The sequence below is a fragment of the Chroicocephalus ridibundus genome, chromosome 2, assembly GCF_963924245.1.
Source record: "Chroicocephalus ridibundus chromosome 2, bChrRid1.1, whole genome shotgun sequence".
NCBI lineage: Eukaryota > Metazoa > Chordata > Aves > Charadriiformes > Laridae > Chroicocephalus > Chroicocephalus ridibundus.
The window spans coordinates 25,575,195-25,597,707 of NC_086285.1; the positions used below are offsets into that span (position 1 = coordinate 25,575,195).

A 22,513-nucleotide genomic window follows, 5' to 3' on the forward strand; every position below is an offset into this window, starting at 1 on the left:
GCATCTGCGGGTGTTCTGGCAGTGTGCCACTGTAGAATTAAATCAGATTTTGGGCAATTAAGGAAACAAAAGTCCCTTACTTTTCATTCCTTTCCCCCAAAATTTGTTTTCCTAATTCTATTCATAAGCAGGATCATATAGGAACATGACTTTTTTTCTGAATAAATCAGACAAGATAAAAATGCCTGTGCGCTTCCAACATGTTGCATATTGCTAGTGGATTCTATGGAGGAGGTTCCAGAATTACCTCTTGGTGACAAATCCATAAAAAAACAAGTAGTTGGGTTTGGGGGTTGTGTGTGTGTGTGGGGAGGTGTGGGTGTGTGTTTCGTGTGTGGTTTTTTTTTTTTTTAAATTCTGATATATTTAACAGTACAAACTGCGTGTAGTTTGGGAAAGTGGAATGAAAACTCTGCTGTTCCTCTGAATTTCAGAAATCTCACCAGGAGGATTGCTGGAAGCAATCACTTGGTTTTCATAAAATGCCTTCCCCCTCTGAAGCCAAATCCTGAATGCTGAAAACAGGCTTCATGACCAAATAGAAACCTTATGTGAAGACCCATTGTAGGTCTACAATGTGAAGAACATGCTGAATATTATCACCTACACTGAACCTGCTAGAAAGTAGATCTGTTCAGGGCAGAAAGTTTGACAGTTTCAAACATATATAGTAAGCATATAGGCATCTATAATCTTGATTTAAGTATAAACTAAAACTTGGTTTGGAAACAACTCATTTCAGAGTGTGTCTGTGGTCTCTTTAATGGATCCATCAAGAAAATTCAAATCTTAACTGAAGGAAACAACCCTAATAATCTTTTATAGATTATGCCTCACCAACGATTTTATGTTGGTTTTTTTTTTTTACGGTGTTCAAGTACAGGTGGGCTGGAGATTCTTCTTGTCACAATAAGGATCTTTGTTACACAGAGACGGGAATGGGAATTCTTAAACCAAAAGTATAAAACCACTAGTAAGAAAGTTAATTTTCAGGGAATGCCCTGTTGAATTATAAAAGCTGTGCAGAAAAAAAAAAAAAGGACAGTTTCCTGAGGCATCCAACTTCATTTTTACAGGCTCATTTACTATGTCAATTTAAATGCAAGAGTAACTCTTTTAGCTGTGCTATTAACTCTTACTCTGTATAAGGCTGCATGGTGACAGCCAGAGTCCCAGGAAATTAAGCAGGACAATAGAAGAGCAATATTAGATGGTATGGCCACGTACCATCTCATCAATACATCAATAGGTTTAGTCACGCTTTTTGTCATCAGAGGGTAAGCCACCCATTTCAGCATTAAATGGCTGTCACTTTTACTTTGCAAGGTTATCCTACGCCGTTCCATTGGAAAGATTTCTGAACGAAGTCGTAGCATTTGGCTTATTTAATCAAAATCAGAAGTCCTATAAAGAGAGTAGGAATATCTGAGTCGAATACACTGAAATATGTTAGGCTAACGTTCTTTTGTCACAGATTATTTCTCAAGTGCTGCCTGCAAGTGGCATATGCTGAGTGTGTACAAACTATACATAAATAACTTACCCTTGGAGATGCACGCACATTAAAGCAAGTTAATTTGTTGTATTTCGTATTTCAAGAAGTAATCTTTACATCATAGGAACGACACATGGGAGTGATCTGTGAGATCATTTTATCCACCCTACTGTTAATGCAAGTCTGTTCCCTGAAGAATATTCTTAAGTGTTTCAGCTTGTGTAGTTTTGCACGACTGTAACTGTGGAGCTTCAAGTCCGTTGGGAGGCTGGGGTATAGCACAATTCTTAAGTCTGTTTGTTTGTCTAACACTCGCCCTAAAATTTTTGTTTCCTAAATGTATTCTGCTATTTCTAGTTATACTATCTTGGATCTACCTACAATTCTGGGAACCATTAAAATTCTAATAAGGTCTTCCCTGTCCTTCATTTTGCATAATTTTAAATACAGAGTCATCACGTTCTCCCTGTCCCTTGTGTTTTCTTGTAGCCAAGAATGACATCATTCTCTTAATTTTTCCTTACAGACCAGTTCTTCTGGCATGAAAATAATTTTTGCTTTGCTCAAAAATCTCTCTAACCTGTTTAATAGTTTGTGAGTTCTACAAAAACAAGACTAAATTTCAAGGCCTTGCAGAGTCTTTATTTCTTTTCATGTTCAACGTGTGTGTGCACTTACGGTCTGTGATTCAGGGACCCTATTATATACTCAGTTTCTACTTGCTGTGAGCCCTAAATTTACTGATAGCACTAAGACATCTAAAATACCATCCAGCCATCTTGAAGCCTTTATGTGCTATTATGGCTCTCTGCGTATTTCCGATCAGTTCAATGTCTTCCCCCCCCTGCCCCCCCCATATTATTTTCTCTTTTTTAGTATTCATTTCTTCTTCTCTTTCTATGGACTTATTCTTCAGTGTGCTGAACACCATAACCTTTGAATTCAAGCATAAGCTTAATTTTGAAGTGGGCCAAAAGAAACAGCAGTCTGCCAGCTCAAACCTTGAAGGTTGTTTGTCTTTCTCTCCTTGATGATTTTAATAAGCTTTTGATTTTTGTATTAGTTGTTTATTTAACTCTAGTGCTCTTTCACTCTCATTTCAGCTTATGACTAATCGGAGTACTAGGTTACACAAGAGTCCAAGACACGTAATAGGATTCTTCTTTCCAAGCAGGAAATTTTTCTTCAGTAGTGTTGTTTGCAGTTCTTACTTGATATTTTATCATCTCACACTTGTGTCAGATCCACTAAAAGTGGAAAATTTTGTAAATAGATTATGTGAAACAATATAAAATTTGGCAAAATCTTCCTATTGCCTTTACAGCATTTTTGTTCAAAGAGCTAGCTGAAGTTTCTCTGCAGGTAACAATACATGCCCTCAAATGATACACTGGTTTAATCAAATGCCTGTTTTCTGGTTGCAAGAATAGAACTCTAATCCTCTTTTCTTTAGTCTAAATTGAATTGTTTTATTTCTTATCTTGAATAAATGGCTTCTGACTGAAATCTTGAACTGCTCCTTGCCTGAGATCCTGATACTGTTTATAAGTATTTGACTAAGATATATTGTGCCTATCTGTGCCTAATGAAGCACTAACCAGACTAAATGATGAATGGCAGTTTAATCAATTCAGTTCATTCGGTAACCAGCAGAAGCATATGGAACATAAATTTTAACCTCTCTTTTATAAACACCTGAATTATTCTAAAATTTGATGAGAACTGTGCTTTCCAAAGTTTTTTTCCACTTTTTAATGCCTAAGGAGACACTTTGCTTAATATATCTATGCTTTGGGATGTAGAATGAGAAAATAGTGATGTATGTTTAATTTTCTTCTTCAAGAAATTTGACTGTCGACTGTCATTGTCCTGGAACATAAAATGATTTCATTATTCAGTAGTGGTCAAAGCCTTCAGAGATGAGTAAAGCATGGGTTGTCTGCTGATAATCTTAGTTAAGTGGTATCTATAAATATTCAGCCCCAGCCTTAATGGAAATATGCAATCTGTTTTCATTAAGTTGTTTTATTCTAGAATCACTTCCTCACCAATATATGCACACATATCCCTAAAATTAAATACTACTTTCTGAATGCATCATCACGATGCATAAGCAATGAAAAGGTATGTAATTACTGCGTTCCAAATAATTTACTTCTAAAAGCAAAGTTGAATTGCAGGCTATTGCTGGGATTTTCTGACACAGAAACACAATTCAGTTTCAGGAAGAGTAGTTAGTTTTGCAAATTCTTCGTTCATTTTGATATATATTTTGGGTTATTGAATTGGCATTTGTTTGGGGTGAAGTTTTTTTTGTGTGGTTACTTATAGAGACATAGTTATACAGCATACATAGGTGTTTGCATGCAGAAGTTGCAGAAAAGTGTATGTAAAAAATGTAATTTAACAAATTAAAATATACAATCAAATTCTGTGTCCTATTGATAGCCAAGGGGATGTTTTCTCTTAAAATTATTTTTGCTGGGGGAACAAGCAGCTCTGGAGCTCTCTTCTTCATCCAGAGAAGATGCAAATGCAAGTTTGTAATTTGTTTTGCTTCTCAGATGTGGGAAGTCCACAGGTTACCTGAAATTTGAGTTAGTTACAGAAACTTTCCTCAACTTCTGAGAAACCATTCTTTGTGCTGTAGTTAGTATGTCTCAGATACTTTTTTCCTGCTGATTTCCCAATACTTCTGCCAGTGGCTTAACTGAGTGGGATGAGGGGGACTCATGTGAAGTATCTTTTGTGAGAGCCCAGGGACAGGAGCTGTAATGAGGTGGCTGTCACGATGGGGAGAGGAGGGAGCCCGTGGCTGCTCAGCCCATGGCAGCACCTCTCAGACAGAGCTTCTGGGGGATGGGGTCAGCAGCCCCCCAGACCTATGGGCTTCAGGATTACTTATTTTGTGCTGGAAGAGGAGGAAGGAAAGCCCAAGCAAGCCCATCCTGTAGTCACCTGCATTTGAGCAGTAGCTTAGTTCAGCGACTGTGAGCAGCCACATGCACTTTTCCTTTTTCCTAATTTTTTTCCAGATTCTCCTCCCATGCCAATTCCTTCTAGTGAGCTTTCATGTCCCCATTCAGCTTCTCCCAACATTGCTCTCTCACTGCCATGCCCACATCCCCAGGATTTATTTGGAAGCATGAGTATGCTGCTTGGGAAGCATTCATACAAACAGAGAGCTGCTGCTGTGCCTTCACTGGTCTCAACAGCTCCCGTCTATATTCCTGCTACCTCTATGCTTGCCTTCAAACACCTGAGAAATGTTCATATATATACATTGGTTGTAGTAAATGCACATGCTTGTCCTTCAGTCTGGTGTTGACTTTAAAAAGTAAAGAAATAAATATGTTTTAAATACTGGTGATGGATACAAAAGCACTTCTGATGGCCATTTTATATATAAGAAATTTTTCTAATGTTGCATGCTTTCTTTTTTTTTTTTTTTTTTTTTCTCTTCTCTCCTCTGTAGGGGAGTGGGTTGTATCTTTGTAGAAATGATTCAAGGGGTCGCTGCTTTTCCGGGAATGAAAGACATTCAAGATCAACTTGAAAGGATATTTCTGGTAAGTTCTTTATAGCTGAAGTAATGTGGCGAAGAAAACAAAGGATTGATTGATGAATGCTCACATACTTCTTTGTGTCAGAAATTATATTACTGATAGAGCCAAGGATCAGAAGCCTAGTCCACAAGCTAGATACAGTTTACTTGTTAGATTCTTGAAGACTATGTAATAAGATCAGATCCTAATTTTTTCAATTACTGTTTTTCAAATGATCTACGGAAAGATTATTATACAACTGTAGGAAAAAAGCTTTCCAAGAGTAAGGCAATGGAAATGCAGCTAGTTTGTCATCCTCACTTTGCAAGTGATTGAAAAGGACGACTCTGGTTGGTGCTCTATTAATATTATGCTAATGTTGTAATGTCAGTCCCAAGTATTTTTTTGTGAGACAGACATACAAAGGAAAAGTAAGACAGGAAATGAGGTGAGAAACAAAATGGGAAATCAGAAATCGTGCTTATACTCAAGTTCAACAGGAGTCCTTGACTGCTGCCTCTGCAGCCTGGTTGGGCCCTTCAGAAGCTATATGGGTAGCTCATAGGCACTGATGATGCATCCACATTAGGAGTGAAAGAAGAGGTAATTTATATTGAGCATAAACCATCATTTACACATTTTTTCTTTCCAGTGTTGTGGGTTTTGGTTTTTCGTGTCCTTTATTTGTTTGGGTTTTGGTTGTGGGGTTGTTTTTGTTTTGACTTGCTCTTTCTCCCATTCTGCTCTGGGTTTGGCAGTTCCCTTTCAAAAGGCTCAGGAACGACTCTTCTTACTCCCCGATAAGGGGTTTCATTTACTCTGATGCCTGCCCCCTGGTACTGTGGGGTGGCCATCAGGGAAAGTACCGCAAGAGCAGCATCTTCCCTTAACCTGGCAATCTCTGTTTTGCTTCTGACCACAAATTTAGGAGGGGAAGCATGAGTATACCCTTTCTTTTAAAGATTATTTTGCTAGTAGCCATTTGATGCAGAGGATTTACTTGGGATTCTTTTTTGCCCTGTGGGGAGGGAGAGAAAGTCTTCCATAATGTGTTTATAAAATTTAGATTCTTCATTTTACTCAGACTTGCTTGTACTATATGTCTTCTGTTGGAACATAAAGAAATTTAGCAACTGCTTTTAGGAGTGACTCAGAAAGAAATATCCCTGTAAAACAAGACCTTATTTGATTACGATATAAAAATATCTAATTTTCTGTAAAATATTTTGTTATTCTGCCTGCTTGGCTAATACCCTGAAAATTCTGTGCTGTGGAAAAATAGCTGGGCTGCCATGTACTCAAGGAGCAGCGGTTCTGAGCAGTTCCTGTGACGTGTCTAATTGCTTCGTTTGTTTGCCAGCTTGTGTATTTTAAGCTAGCAGCTTCTGGGCCAGTTTTAGGGTTTTGCTTTCTTAAATTATTTATGCTTCTCATTTATTGGGATGAAATTTCCTCCTTATTTATAGAATGTGACATTTTGAAAACAATAAATTCCTCTTTGGGGCTTCATCTCATTTATTGTGGTAAAATTTTGGTGAGTGTTTTTGCTGTGGAAATTAAGTAGACTTCCAACAGCAGAAATCCTTTAACAGGACCTTTTTGCACTATAACATATGAGATTGTATGATATAGTGCAAAAAGTGATAGTGGGTAGGTATAACCTATTTTTGTATGCCTTTTGTAAAGCTTTCGTATATTCCCATTTTCTTTTATCTTCCTGATCCTCACAATTACTTGTATTAAAATGCCAAGATAAACGCACCCCAGGATGAGTTTAGAGACCTGCCAATTTTTTAAAATTCTATTTTAAAACTGCAGCTGCAAATACTGAGACCAGTGTTGAAATAACAGGGGATAATTTATTGATACTGTTTCTTCAATTTGATCTTTTACAAACCTTTTTAAAAAAAAAGTAAAATTTTGGACTGGATAGTTTCATTATCCATTGTAAATCAGTTAATTTTTAAATACCAATTAATTAGGCTTTCCTAATGGAAGTGTCTAGTTATCCTTAGCTAAATAGATTCAGTGAGTGCCTTCCTAATGTACCCTAAGCATCATTAAGAATTTAAGTTATCTATTTAAAAGTTATAAAACAAAGGATTATTCTTGTTTGGTTTTGTATTTGAACAGAAGGATTAGATTCATTCATTCTCCAGTGAATCATGTATAGTGTGGTAGTTAATAGCGCTGAAGTACAAAATTAATCAGGTTGTTATACCAGATAACTAATACAATTAACTCCCACACAGTGAGCACTTACACAGCTGTGAAAGAAACAGATCAACCAATAAAAGACTTCCACAAAGTCTCCCCATAGTTCACATTTTCAATGTCCAGCAGTGATGGTTTTCTTGTAACAAAGGTCAGTCTTCTGAAAATGGTGTAAGGTACAGTCCACCTTCACACTAATCCTTTTGTTCTGTAGTCCTCTTCTAAAATACACACCTTGCAGCAAAGGTGTATCAGTCTGTGTCGTATCTGTTGCCGTTGTTTTTCGTCCTAGCTACATCCACAGCACCTAAGAGTCCAGGTTGCAGCTTGAGGCTTTTAGGAAATCGGTTACATTGTAGTACAAAAGTCACAAAATGCTAAGAAATAAGAGTCAGGAAAAGTGAGCAAAATTTAATGTGAATAATAGTTTAAATGTCTCTTTCATTTCCTATTGTATAATCTCCCATTATTATGTAAATGAAATTAAAATACATTGTATGTATGCTGTTTCAGCAGTTATCAAGTGGAAGTCAGAGAGATTCTCTAAATGCTTTTGCGTATTTCTGCCATTGACATTCTTCACATCCCTACATAGCAAGAGTAGATGCAACCCAGCACACCACATACGTTTCTTCCTCCTTGTGACTGATGTTTATTTATGTTTAATAATGGCTTAATTAAGTTATTGTATATAATAGATTAAGAACATCGATTGATCTTTCAGTTTTGTTTAAGAACTTTTCTCTTAAAGCTTGTGTTTTCTGACTTCAATTGTGTAAACACTTGTGGGTTTTTAAATGGTAATCTACGTTGGTTCTCTGTTTCTGTTACAGCAGCTGTTTATAATAAGCATTCTCAGGTTCCACTACTGCAATAGGCCTCAATAAAATAGTAAGGGTTTATAAACCAGAATCTGTTCTCAGAATTGGACCGGCACTTCGAGATGGTGATGAATGAGCAATCTGCAAGTTGTTACTGTCACACTTTGGATCTGATAACATGAATTCTTTTTCCCACCTATATTTAAAAGTGTGAATATCTGTACTTACCAAATACAATGGAAATCACATGTGTACGTAGGTTGCTTTTTCAAAGAGGTTTAACAGTGAATAAAATGTCTTAATGCAGAGGTGATTTGGTTTAATCAGTGTACTACTACATCTCTGCTCCTACTTTTTTCCTATGTATTGGAACTGAGGTTACTTTCTGGGTAGAACGGCATCGTAGAAAATACGAGCGTAAGTGTAATTGCAGCCTGTAAGAGCTACCAAGTCTTTCTCCCTCAAAGTATCAAACTGGTGATGTGTCATCATTTCCAGCACGGCTGAGAAGATCCCACAAGCTGTTTGTTTTGCCATTCTCTGAGACAAGCAGCTTGAGGTTTTGTTGCAAGGTGCTAGGTCTCACGGACCAATAATCTGATACAGTAATCTCAGCATTTCTATTTAGTCAGGGTGAAGCTTCAATCAAGTACACGTTGAACAGTAAAACCGTGGGAATAGGAAAAATATGTGAGGCAATCTGTTGAATCAAAATAAAACTACACAAAAGGGGGAAATATCATTTGGCTTCTGATGCGGAGTAGCTTGTTCCTGTTCATGGTTTCTTAGCATACATTTCTCTAGATGCAAACTTTGAGGTTTTCTATATCAAGGAGAACCTGACTGTTGTAAATAAGCTTTAATTATGTCTAGAAGTAAAAGCTGCACCAAATGCCTTCAAGCTGGCCCTGCACGGGAGAGAACTGACAGCTCCTCGAATCTGGTGATGATCAGCATGAATTAGTTGAGCGTTTAAGCTGATTACAGGGAGAGAAGCCTGCAGTGTGCCGGTGCATGCCCTACCCTGAGCCCCACTGGAGGTACCAACTTGGTTACAGCTCTGCTTTTGATACAAGGTTGTGCTTTTGTATGTGCTGTTCGTAACGGATTCAAACCAGATCAGAGTTGAATGTCTTGTGCTAGCTTCATTTTTCTTCTGGAGAGAATTTTTTGAGTGGGAGGGTATTTCTGTCTTTTCTACTTTATGTGAGGTTTCTGGGAGCCCCTATAGATCAAAGTGAATTTTCCTTCCAGGCTCCGAAGCCTTCCTGATAAGGGAATAATCTGTGCGTCAGCTGAACTTCAGTCTTGGTGCCAACTGCACTGAAAATTACATTTCACTGTACAAATAATGTACAAAGAGTTCTCCTGATACTTTGTAGATCTCTGCACAGGCAGGACAACGGCATTTAAATGCTGTTTTATCTGTAAATGGGCATTCACTCTGCAAACATGGTTGCGGGATGCATGTGCGCCACAGGAGCCTCACGCTGCAGGTAACGTGGCACAGCGGGAGTGGGAGTTTGCAGCCAGAAGCTTCTGTCTTTCCTGACACACATATCGCAGAAAGCCGAGGATTCCTCTCTGGTATTGGATGCTATTGCTCTGTTGGGTGCCATAATGCACAGTATTAAAAAGTAATTAAAAGAGAACAATATCTATTTGTTGAGCGCAGCAGCCTGGTATGCCAAAGGGCGACGCCAGAAATGCTAGCTTTCTGCATAGAGCTGTACAGCAAAGACTTGCAAGAGTTTCCCATTTCAGATAGCTGTGCAAATGGCATTTTCCTTTTAAATGGGAGTGGAAGTGTTACTTCTATTATTGAAGATGTAAAAGGCTAGCAATATTTTTTTTCTTTTATATATACATACATATACATATATATGACTACATGCCTGAAGTGTCTTGTGTCACGTAACACAAGCTAGTAGTGTTTCCTCCGTGACTCTAATGTTAACGGGCATTTGTGAAGCTGTGGAGCTTTCTCACTGTAGTTCTGTATCTGAAAGTTTGCTTCATGTCACTGATATCCTCAAAAGCCTGAAATAATACATTTTAACAGGCCATACTTTCATTTAAGCTTACGACAGATGTGAAGGAACTGGGCTTTCTGGTACGTTGTGTTAATGTCTTTTGGGAAGCTAGCAATGCTAAACCGAAGGGAGGAGTATTTTTAACTATTGAAGTTAACCTGTGTAATGAGGCGTTCAGTCAAATGTATTGGTCTTTTATTCCTGTTCCGTTATCCATATGTGTTTTTTCTGTCACTTTGTAAATAATTTGGCTCTGAAATACAGCTTGTTCATCTCTGATGGAATAGATGTATTTGTGCGGCTGGGTCTGAGCTGAAATTTTATTTTGTGTAGGCATGGTATCTATGGTGCTTTATGTGTTGTAGGTGATGAATCTAGTTGGAGAAAAAGTCTTCATCTTTGTAAAATAGATAGTTCTTGCTTAGAGGGGGAAAGTTTTCAGTAAATAGCTTGTGTTTTCCTCCCATCTCTCCATTTTTCCTCCCACCAATGACTTCATGAGGAAAATGAGGGGTTTTTTTGAAATTCTAATTAAGTAGAAACCTGACTGCTGAGTTCTGTCTTGTGTAACACAGCATGTAAGTAGAATGAGTGAAGTGCAATGTATTATGTCCTGCTAATGAATTTACCTCTGCTTTGCTTTATTATAACAATATGCAAAATATTTCACTTCTCTTCAGCACCACTAAAATTAATTAAATTAATAGCAGGCTTCTCTACCTGAGGATCTTCTCTTTGCAGTTGTTACCACTTATTCAGTATTTCACTGCAGTTGCCTGCAGGATTTGCACTGATACCACTTTTACCTGGTCCCTTTCTGGGCTTTATGTCTTACACCAAACTTCAAAAGAAAGTCATTCTAAACTAGGCAAGTATGAGGTGAGTTAACCTTTAAGATGATCTTTAAAAACAAAGTAAATCTTCTATGTATTCATGGTTTGTAAATGATCTTGGATTTTTAAAGAGTACTTCTTAAGGAATTTCAGCTCAGTTTTAGCTCTCTGACTGCATTATATTGTTTTCTGTATCACTGCATAGTCTTTTTCCCCTTATAACAGGAGGCAAGTTATTTGATGCTAGCTTGCATTTACCTCTTATAAAGAGCTCCTGTCCTCGCCATGTCTGTGTAGCCGTAGCCTGTGTTGTTCTTTGCCTTGTATCATTAAACCCACGTGGTATTGGGTGAACAAACTAGACCTAGAATTTAAAAATAGCAATCTTGTAAAAAAGTATGTGCGTGTCGTGGTTTAACCCCAGGCAGCAACTAGGACCGCGCAGCTGCTCGCTCACTCTCCTGGTGGGATGGGAGAGAGAATCAGAAGAGCAAAAGTGAGGAAAAGTGCCTGGGTTGAGATAAAGACAGTTTAATAAGTAAAGAAAAAGCCATGCAAGCAAAGCAAAACAAGAAATTCATTCAGTATTTCCCATGGGCAGGCAGGTGTTCAGCCATCTCCAGGAAAGCAAGGCTCCATCACGCCTAACTGTCACTTAGGGAGATAAATGCCATCACTCCAAATGTCCCCCCCTTCCTCTTTCCCAGCTTTATATGTTGAGCATGATGTCATGTGGTCTGGGATACCCCTTTGGCCAGTTGGGGTCAGCTGTCCCGGCTGTGTCTCCTACCAACTTCTTGTGCATTCCCAGCCCAATTTCTGGCAGGGTGGTGTGAGGAATAGAAAAGGTCTTACTGCTTAGCAACAACTAAAAACATTAGAGCCGTATCAACATTATTCTTATCCCGAATCCAAAACATAATACTATACCAGCCGCTAGCAAAAACGTCAGCTCTATCCCAGCCAAAGCCATGACAGTGTGTCAGGAAAGGAGAATTTAAAAAATACTGAAGTTATATCTCTCACTGTGTTAACATTTCTTTTAGAAAAGGGGACACAGAACCTCCCATTTATCCATGTTTAAAGTCATAAAAATATGGAGCAGTATGTGATGGACATTTGCCAGGGGAACTACCAGCCTGGTAGCAGGATGGAAGAGGAGAAGGGTGAAAAAAAAAAGAATGTGTTACCCCATCCTTGACTTTCAAGGGCTGGCTGGATGTCAGGCCAGCCAGTCACACAACCTGTTGCATGTAGGTGTCATCTTCTGCTTGTGAGAAAATGTTGCCATCCAGCCGGCTAATTCTGAGCAAAGCCCCAAGTGTGGCTGGGATTGCAAGAGCTTGGCTTATTATCAGCTCGCTAGTGCAAAATGTGAAGAGTAATTCGCTATCAGAAAAAGAAAACAAATTAAGACACGGTTCGGTGGAAAACAATGGCTTTGTGGTTTTCTTTGGAACTGGAAAGTTTCTTTAGTATCTGGCCATATTTTAGTTACTGAATGAGAAATGGGCTATAATTATAAAGAAGCATTGTTTCTTTTCCAGGCTTGCCTCTGGCTGTCAAGAGGGTGGTTCCAGGCAATACATTGAGAAAAATGTGCTGAGACTCAGCTGGTGTAAATCAGTGCAGCTCTGTTTACTTACACTGGTGTACATCCCTTGCAGGCACCTTTCTTGTTGGCCCCATACACCATAGAAATAGCTTTTCCCCCCCCCCCCTGTGTAAAATCTCTCTCTGTAGAGATTGTGTCCACATGCAACATTTTTGCACGAAGGTGACACTAAGCAGAAATGCAGTTGCAAGCATTTTGTGCATATTACAAATGGGAGTGAAGCCCATTCAGAACAAAAGTGTTGGTCTGTTATCCAAAAACTTGTGCTACAAGATAATATTGTGCCATGTAAAAGCACAGGCCCATTCATAAACCTGCTCTGATATGCTGGCTTTATTTACTACGGAAGATAATAAACAATAGGACATCAAATAGTCATATTGCTTTCTTCTTCTGTTTCACAAATAAAGGAACAGTGTTTAATACACTTGAATCTTCTCATTTCCCTTTCCTCTTTTACTTGTGTCTGAATTGCACATTGCCAGGTTTTCTGAAGAGCATCTTGATTGCCAAAATTGTTGTTTATAATCCGTAGCTCAAGTTCAGACATCCTTAAAGTTGCAAATGTCTAAAAATCAACGTGAGGTAGTTTTAGATGATTTTAGAGACAGGTTATGAGAATCTGAGATTGACATGCCTTGCTTGTCTGCACATTTCCTAAAAGACTTCAAGAATAATAGCTGATTTCCTCTGCCTTCCTAAGAACTGGTAAAAGTATATAGCTTTTTCTATCATGGAATCTGGGGGAAACATCCCCTTCAGCCTATGCACGTGCCTGAGGTACCATTTACAGAAGTTGAATAACACTTTAATACCTGTTTCGGTGTTTCCTGAATCAGTGCCCTAGACTGGGTATTAATTTAGCAAGATGCTGAGCACTTGCCATAAGATTGTCTTCAAGTGTCACGGCCATTTACACAAGCAACTGAGCCTCAGTATCTGTCTATAAGCTAAATGTAAATTTTTGGATAAGCTTAGTGATTTCAAGAGGTTTCAAGTTTTCAAGGGCTAACATTAATCCACCTTGATTAGAACAGCTGCTGTTCTAGTTCATTAAATGGCTATAGTTAAATAATTTAGGCGTTTAATTTGACATATGTTGAAAATTTTATATAATCTCGCCTGAGTTTTATATATGCATATGAAAATGCTGTCACACAATTTCTGTGTGTCCACTATTTGTGTGTTGCCATTACTTATCTGACTTTCACAGAGAAAGGAAAATCAGAAAGAAATGAAGATTATTTTTTTCTTATAATAGTTTTATTATTATTATTACTACTATTATTTTTACTGTCTTTTTATTGTAAGAGAAAAGTAACCAACAGGAAAAAAAGCTGGATTAGTTTGAAAGTGCCTTGAAAAATACTGGACAAAATCAGTATTAATAAGTAGGAAAATGAAAGAAAAAAGGCTACAGAAAAGAAATATATTCTATTTCATAAGAAGATGTCCAAAAAAAGACATCTCATACAGGAACTGAAAGGAGGAGAATTACCTGACTAGGATCTTAACGCAGTAGGTATTCTCAACTTTTTGAGTGTGAAATAAATAGACCAGGTTTTGACGTATACAATGTTATGTTTCATTCTTGTTGTGTTGGTTCTTCCTTCCTCAGTCTTCCGAGTGCTCCATTTAAAATAACTTGGAGGCCATAGCAAAACTGGGTTCTCTAGCTGTCAGTTACAGGAAGAAAAATGTCCTGTGTTCACTATTTGTCTTTAGAGTGCACGTGTATATCACTGCGTAGCAGTACTTCTGGCAATTGAGGTCTGTTTCCGAGTACCTCAGAGAGAGCTAATAATGTTTTCTGAGAACATAATGAGAATTCTTCATGGTGTTTTTTCGAGGCACAACGTGATCCGAATGGCCATGGTGTAAACTCTCAAACCTGTCAGTGATGGAGCAGAACAGCACAGAGTAAATTCTTAACAGAGAGCGTAGTGCGGTGCAATAGGTATGTTCTCACATAAATATGATTGCCCATCCAGAGGAGAAATCAAAGGAAATTTTTAGGCGTCTACTTACTGCACTGAAAGTTTATGGTTGGATTTCTATATCTTTTCATGGGTGAGAAATCAGTTGACCATGTGAACTTTCAATTTGATTAAACTTTGCTGTGTCATAAAGAGAGATTTATGTTTTTAGAATAACTTGTGCTCAATTACTCTTAAAGTTATTTAAAAATACTCTGCAGTTACTTCCTTTCTTCAAACGGGAATTGTTTGCATTGTAGCTCACTTTCATCTTAGAACATATTATATTTGTGGGTTTTTTCCCTTTGTATCCTGAATGTAATTATTTTACGATAGCTGGTAACTGTGCTTTTCTCGTAAGAGAAAGAAAAGTTCCATAAATTTTGTATCACTGAACTGTCCCTTCAGTAAATTCAGAGGGAGTGCAGCCAGGGATTTTGTCAATCTGTTAGTTATCCTTCGTGTCTCATCTTGGTGTGCATCCATACAACACGTTGCCCTAATTGCTTTAAAAAAGTCCTTAATAATTTGGATTGTGGAGATCCTGGGCATTTTGATATAGTCTGCTTTGGTCTGATGACTGAGATATTTGGTTAATAACCTTGCTATGCTGCTGCATTGGCTCGTTAGGGTGTGCTAGTATTGCTCCTCTGTCTTGGGAAGGGAGGGGTAGAGACATGGTCCTGCTGACCTCGCTGCCTCATATCACTTCATCAGCTGCTCAGCAGTTCAAAGCAGGGTAATAACTGTAGCCAGGGCAAATCCTCTTTTATTTGTTTTATGGAGCTTTTAATGAAATCCCTGCAGTACCCTATTCTATTAAAAAAAAATAATTTTGTAAGACCAGTGGATGTTAACCGCTGTGGTGCATGATTATGGTTGGACTCAATGATCTGAAAGGTCCCTTCCAACCTAGACACTTCTATGATTCTGTGGTGGTGAAAGACCTGTTTCTTGCTAGTCATCTCTTCTTTGGGCTTCATTTACTTTCAGTAAAATGTACATTCAGTGCATCTTCCTACCACTTTTGCTTTATATTATCTTATTCTCGGTAATGCTTTCATGGGTTTGTTGCTTTTGCAGCTTTTAAACTAAATGATAACATCATGCTGCTCACCTGCATTCCTCACATAGTCCAAGAGATCAGCAGTGCCTGCAATGTAGAGATGTTGATTTTTCTCTCTGATGACTTGCGTAGTTAGTTACCCTTGTTTTGTTGGTGTAACATCTCCCTGTCTACTAATTCAGTGAGATCTTTAAAATTTGCCTCCAAAATGTTATGATTTGCCTTGTTAAAGAATGAATGTAATCATTTTACTGTTCTTGTACCTGATCTCCCATCATTTTTCAGCCTTTGTGTCATCAGTATTTCAGGCTATGCGTTTCCGTGGACCTTAATGTATTTGGCTGGGTGATAAGAAACTGTAACTCCAGTCTTCCTGTTCCTTTCCGTCGTTATTCACTACTAGCAGTACTGAAGCTCTTTGGCATGTGTCTGTGCAAATTTTCATTTCTGTATTTGCATATCCTATTTATTTATTTATGCATTTCCTCCCCTGGTTTGGGTTTTTTTGGTTTTTTTTTTCCTGAAAAAGAGTGGACCGTGTTATGCAGGTCTTGAGCAGCTCCAATCTTTTGAGGCTTTGCCTTCATTCATTCACACTTCACTGTTGTTTGTTTCAGTGCAAGCCCTCTCGATTCCTTTTGGAGCTGTAGGCAGTAAGTTCTTCAAATCCTGCCCAGTCCTCGCAGCTGCCTTCTCCACGGAGTAGGGAGGAGCAGTTCCAGCAGCTCTGGGAAAGTAGTTCTCTTGTTGCCCAAAAGCAAGGCTGCAACGAGCAAGGACTGCTACTGCAGCTGCCCTGCACGTAGCTTAGAGCAAGGTTAAATGGGGATGGGAGATGACAACACCCTAATCCCTCCTGCCTGGTGTTTTTGAGAGCTCGGAAGTCACGGGCAAGGTTACTGAGTGCGCTAATGTCAAAGCAAACAAAGGGGTTCACTGAAGCTGGGAGTGCAGCTGCTTCTTCCGGTTGAGCGACACCTGCTTTCACCTTCATCTAGATAAGCAAAATGAAAACTTTTAGGCCACCTGCCAGCTGATTGTTAAAACCATAGCTGCTAAATGAGCCATAAATGGTTAAATCGCAGTTTCCAATTTTCAGAAAACTTGGGCGTCTCAAAATTGGTCACTCTTTTGAAACCCACTTCTGATCTCTACATTTTGGCATGTACCTCGTGACGTCAGGAAAATGAATCCATCCCTCTTACTGGACTTCCAAGGAAATGGGTAAAGGTGTCAGGAAATTGGGTAGATGCTCCAGTGAAGAATTCGCTGGCAACTGCCAAAATGCTCTGGAGTGAGGTGTGCTAGCGTGCTACGCTGCAGTGGAGGATACGGGTTCTGTTCAGCCACAGCCTCCCCATTCATCTTAGTGTCCTCTGGATGAAAATGAGTATCTCCCTGGGATTCTGCCTCAACCCCACTTAAAATGTGTCAGCTGCTTTTATAGCCAGTGTCTCTCCATCAGAAGTAGGCTGATATTTCCCCTGTTTTTAGGAAAAAAAAATAAATTTCTGTACTACTCAGAGACCTCCATTTTTCGTTCTGCTTGCTTGTTCTGTTCGTGTGATTCAGAAGTATAGAACTCTTGCTTTTTTAGCAGCAAAATACTGCTGTTTGGAAAGAATACACCAAGCATCATGCTGTGGTTTATTGTAGGAGGCACACTTGAAACTGAATCACTTTGAAAGGGACTTTTAGTGATAAGGTTAGACATTTTTAAAAGTGATTCGATTTGGGAATTCTGATAAGGTTCAGTGTAGGAATCAGCAGGATATTTGGACATCCAGGAAGAGTGCTCTTATATCCACCACATATACCCAACACAATTGGAGCTCATTATTAATGCACTCACTGTTTCAGAAATATTGTAACACCTGGACCCACGCATTCTTCAAATGGCAGCATGACTGTCTGCCTTCATTTACTGCAGATTGAACAAATGGTCGCTTAAAAAAACTTGACAAAATACCCACTGCTTCACTGGGCTTCATGTGGCTGCACGGATCTATTCAAAATTGAGATTATTACAAGATCAAGACCTTAGTTGGCAAAATAAGGAGTTGGCAAACTTCTGGATGATCTGATCTGATTCTAGTTTCATGCTGTTCTGTAATGCTAAGCACCAGGCTTAATATATAGGTCTCGGTATATGTTACCTCCCCAGGTTTTTTAGGTGAGAAACAGAATTTTCATGATATGACTTTTGGTTTTTTTCAGACGATGAGCTCAGTTAGCCCAGCTATAATATTCTATCCGCCTTGGTACAAAAGCTTTCCTCTCCACTGCAAATTTATTTCTGTCATGTAAGCGGAACATGTCATGAGCATCTACTGTGCCGTGCATATGCTGTTCCTTGTGCATAAGGAATGGCGAGTCCTGGTGTGGTGTCATAACAAGGCACGCTCGTTCCTCCGATGTGCTGTGACTGGGCACCAGGCCAGAGACAAAGGGTTTCCAGTACGGGAGGAGTACAGCGCGCCTCACTGCTTCGGAGTGGGGTTTTGCTCTGGGAAATCGTGGATTGGTTTCTATGAAAACCATTGGGCCAGGTCCTGGTGCCGTGGCGATCCTTACCGGGAATGGCTGTGATCCCAAATGTGCTGGTTTGTTCAAATGGTTGTAGTTAAACAATGGTATAGTGAAGAAACATCATTTTATTTTAAACAAAAATGTTTTCCTTGCTGTTTTTATGATGATTCATACGGAGATGCATAAATTTGGTCCGTTAATTATTTAAATAAAGCTCTCCAGTTGAATGGCAGCTTTAAGCCCTTAAGTAACCTGATGCGATGGTGTAGCTTTGCCCTTGCCAATGAGATTGGACACTGCAACACTCGGTAGGAATTTGTGTGTGTTAACTGAGCCAGTTTATGGTCTTCAAAAAGACCATAAAGCCAGCTTTATGATCCAAAAGCAGCATTGCTTTTCCGATAAGCCAGCGTTTCCAAAAAAACCCTGTGTAGTGCATACCTGGAATTCAAATGAGCCGGCTGCTGAGCCAGCACAGCAGGGCTTGTGGAAGTACATTTCATAAAAGCCTCCCACAGGCTTTTGGCTTTTTTTTTCCCCTCCCTTTTTTGGTTTAAAGAAAAAAGTCAGTAAAAAAAACTTGAAATAAATCTTTAAAGAGCAAATTTAGCAGAGGACTGTCTGTTTGGGGGGGTTATTCCAAAGGCTTTACAACATAAACAGGGAGGGAATCTGAAATGCAGAGTATATATCTTTCTGTACAAAGTAAATCAGAGCAGATTTTAAAGGATATATAAACAAGCATGACTTGAGAGCCAGGGGGTCCTTCTGACGGAAAATTGCTGTCTTCCTTCTCCTTTGCAGTGAAGAAAACCATTCTGTTTCTTCCCAAATGGTAAGGAAGAGACCTTCCAGCACAGAAATCATCAGCAGCTGCTTTTTCACATGTGTTACCACCAAGACCTTCCTTGATGAAATCATTCCCTCTCTGTAACCTTATTTGAGAGCTCACAAACTCTGGCAATGCCAAAAAAGCAAACTTACCTCCTTGGAATATGGGAAAGAAATTTGTTGAGGTCAGCTGTAGTCTTCTGCATGAATTTTCTTCCCAGTCTTTTCCTGATCCACATCTTCGAGGTCTACAAAAGCTTTCAAATTATCTTCTTTTCCCTTCTTACTAAGGATCAGTTTCATCCTGTTGAGCTGTTTTATAGTTTATGCAGCTCCAAAGCAGGTATCAGAAACACTAAGTCTTGTTTAATGTCAGGATTTTTTATTCTGATGATGGGATTGTTTGCTGATGGAGGACATTCCTCAGCACAGGTGGCTGGGAAAGCTGGAGGGACAGGTTCTCAGTTCTGCTGCTTTAGCACAGAGCATCCTTCACAGAGGAGCCCTCTTTTTGCTTTGGAGCTAAGCAATGTCTCCTTTTAGCGTGTACTACGGTTTTTAATTAACTTGTAATTTGGCTAAATTGCTGCATGGTTGCGCTGGTTTGAGAGAAAGTGCAGTCCCTGTGAGGAGTTCGCCTTTTTTCCTTTTGCTACTATTTTCAGATTATCTCTCTAAAGCATAGGCTCCTCTGTTTTCAAAATAACTTCACCAAATCCTGTTTTCTTAGTGTTTTTTAGCATTAGTCTCATTCACAGAAATGTTTTAGTAAGAATCATTAAATAAAAAACTAGTTTCTTCCATCATATGAATCTTTATGGAAGTTATAAGTTACTAAAATGGATGTTACAATGAGATGTGCTGATTACCTATAGGAAGAGGATGTTACAGCCCAGTACGAGTTGTTTCACACTTGCTTTTTTCTCATTGTGAAATTTAGATTAAAAGACTCGGGGTTTGCCCTTTTTCCAATTTAGATCGGATTATGGACAGAATTAGTTCCTAAAAGTCATCTCATTGAGCAGAGCTGTTTCTGTGATTCAAAGTACAGTCCTTTTCGGAATAAACAAAACTTTCCCCTGACTGAGCAGTTAAGGAAACTGACATATGAAACCTTGGTAGTGCTTCGTCGTAAGGCTGGGGATTTAATTTAATCCTGTCCTGATGGTCTGCAGTGCTGGGTCTGTGGTGATGCCTGTTCTGTTCCTTCTTCTCCTCCTCTTCCCAGCTGTCGCGCCCAGCTTGTGTAGAGCGAGTAGGTAGACGCTGGCTCTGCGAAGGCGGACAAGCATGTTTGTGAAGTCTCCAGTCCCCGTCGTCTTCCTAATGGTTAGCACAGTTGCAGCGGTGTCTCGCCAGGGTCCCTCAGAAAGGTAGCTGTGGTTACTGTGGGTATTAAGAGAACCATGAGTTTGTTTACTTGTACCACAAACAGCGTGGAAACAGTGTTGGGATAAATTTAACTTATCAATGGAGGCAGCTACTCAAATATCATTTATATACACAAAGTAAGGTTTGAAAAATCACATATTAAAAAGGTTTCCTGGCAGGACTTACTTGTATATTGACTCTGTGGGGAAAGGATGTTGAGAACAGTTGGGTCCTTTACTGTTCAAGTACTTCATTTTTCATCCTTGACAGAGCTAGAACACAAATATTAGTTGGACTTGATCTTTTTTAATTAATGTGTGTTGTTAAAATTTAGTGGGAATGTTGATAGTAATTTCATATTTTGCTTTCCTCATCCGTACTGGCACGTTACCTAAATGTTTTTGAAGCCAGCTTCATCATAAGTCACTCCTTATGCTCAAAGCAAGTGGAGTATTACCCACGTATAATGGAATGACGATATTCCACTTGATGCCTGAAAGAGTCAGCCTTTTGTTGTAAGTCAACCTTATTCTGTTCTTACTGCTTCTTTTTTCACCTCAGAGGGTGAGCCTCAGTAACTTCTATTTTTTCACAGAACAGCATCACTTCACGTACAGCAGGAACAAGCTTATGGGGTTGGTGAGGAGGTGCCTTTTTTTTTTGTTGCTGTTGTGTCCTGTACTCATTGTCTGCGTATCAGGTACTTCTTAGAGCTCTTGGAAGAATTTAATACCTTGCGCTTTTTTTGCCTTTTTTTTTTTTTTTATAAGACAATGGTTAGACCATTCACAAAATAACTTGCAAAAGAAATACCCCAATCAGCTTGTTTTCTAACCAGCCTTGTTTTCTCTTAAATCCGTAATTCTCATTTAATGTCTGGAATGAATGCAGATCACATTAAACGTATTCTGCTACACATTACCATTATGCGTATAAAATGGTGGTTGTTGAATTTCTTTTTCCTTTTACCATATATCATCACTGCAAGGGTTTTTTTGTGACTTTGATAGCATTTGCAGGGACATAAGGAAGCAAAAAATACAACCTGTTTTATACATAAAATTAAGAATAAGAATTTGAAAGTCTGATTTTGTCTGTAAAGACTCATGGGCTTTTGTTTAACACTCTTGTTCTGAAGAAGAATCACACAAGTTACATTACATTTTCTGTATGCTTAATATGTTGCAACTCTTTTTCACTGGTACTTTCTTTCTTACCTGTGCGGGAATAGTGAAGGGATATTTTGATGACAGTTGACTGAAAAAAATAACGGAAAGAGTTTCCTATGTAAGAAAAATAATTTTTACTAAAATACAGTTTTCTGGCTCTGAACAAGGCCTTCAGTGTTTTCCACGTGAGAGGAGACTGCCTTGGTCACGCAGTCTCACTTCAGTTGTTTTAACTTTGAATTGATGTGGATTCCTGTTTTAGGAACTGTATGTAATTTTTGCCATTCACTTAATGAAGTAAGGCTTCAGTATTTTAAATCTCAAGAACAATGAATAGCAGATGTTCTTTATTTTTCATGAATCCAAATAAATGTACTGTTGCCATCTTAGCTGATAGACATTGTTTCTGTAGTGAAAAATGAGGTGACTTTTTCATTGCAGCTGGGAACCCTGGGACATCCACAACCTTCCCAAAGTTAAAATGTGTTCGGCCTCAATCTAACAAACACATAAATGCATTACACAAACTGATAGATTTATTGTCCCTTACGGAAACTGAACTGCTAAGCTCCTGATGTGAAGAAACAACTGGTATTGAGGCAATTCCATTTCTATCTCTGTTTTGGATATTAAACTTGACACTCAGCTGTCATCCGTTGTGCCCAGCAGAGAGTTGAAGGAAGCTTCGCTGCAGTTGTCAGTCAGCAGACTCTGAGTCAGCATGCATAATACACAAGTAGTTGCTGATTATTATTTTTTAACCCATTATACTGAGACCAAATGCTAAGCTGAAGGATGAAGTTCCTCCTTTGGTCTTCATTACTACACGTACTTTGTGCTCACTGACATTATCAGCTGGTAATGCAACGCTTTGCCTGATTGTGGAAGATGTGGTTAAGATCTACCTAACCGTGACTCCTCGGGAGGGGAATGCGGCAGTAGGTGGATCATCTGGATAAATGGCTTAGCACCAGGACAGACTGCGAGAGAGAGAGAGACATCGCATAAGCTTCTC

General features: G+C 38.9%; 1 protein-coding gene across 3 annotated transcripts in view; it reads left to right on the forward strand.

Moving 5' to 3' along the window:
- Positions 1-22,513, forward strand: part of CDK14 (cyclin dependent kinase 14) — a 329,408-nt gene that overhangs the window by 194,494 nt on the left and 112,401 nt on the right. For all 3 annotated transcript variants that reach the window (XM_063324807.1, XM_063324809.1, XM_063324808.1), the window contains one exon: positions 4,971-5,064. In XM_063324807.1, coding sequence (XP_063180877.1) covers positions 4,971-5,064 — 94 coding nt within the window. The remainder of the gene's footprint in view (positions 1-4,970; positions 5,065-22,513) is intronic.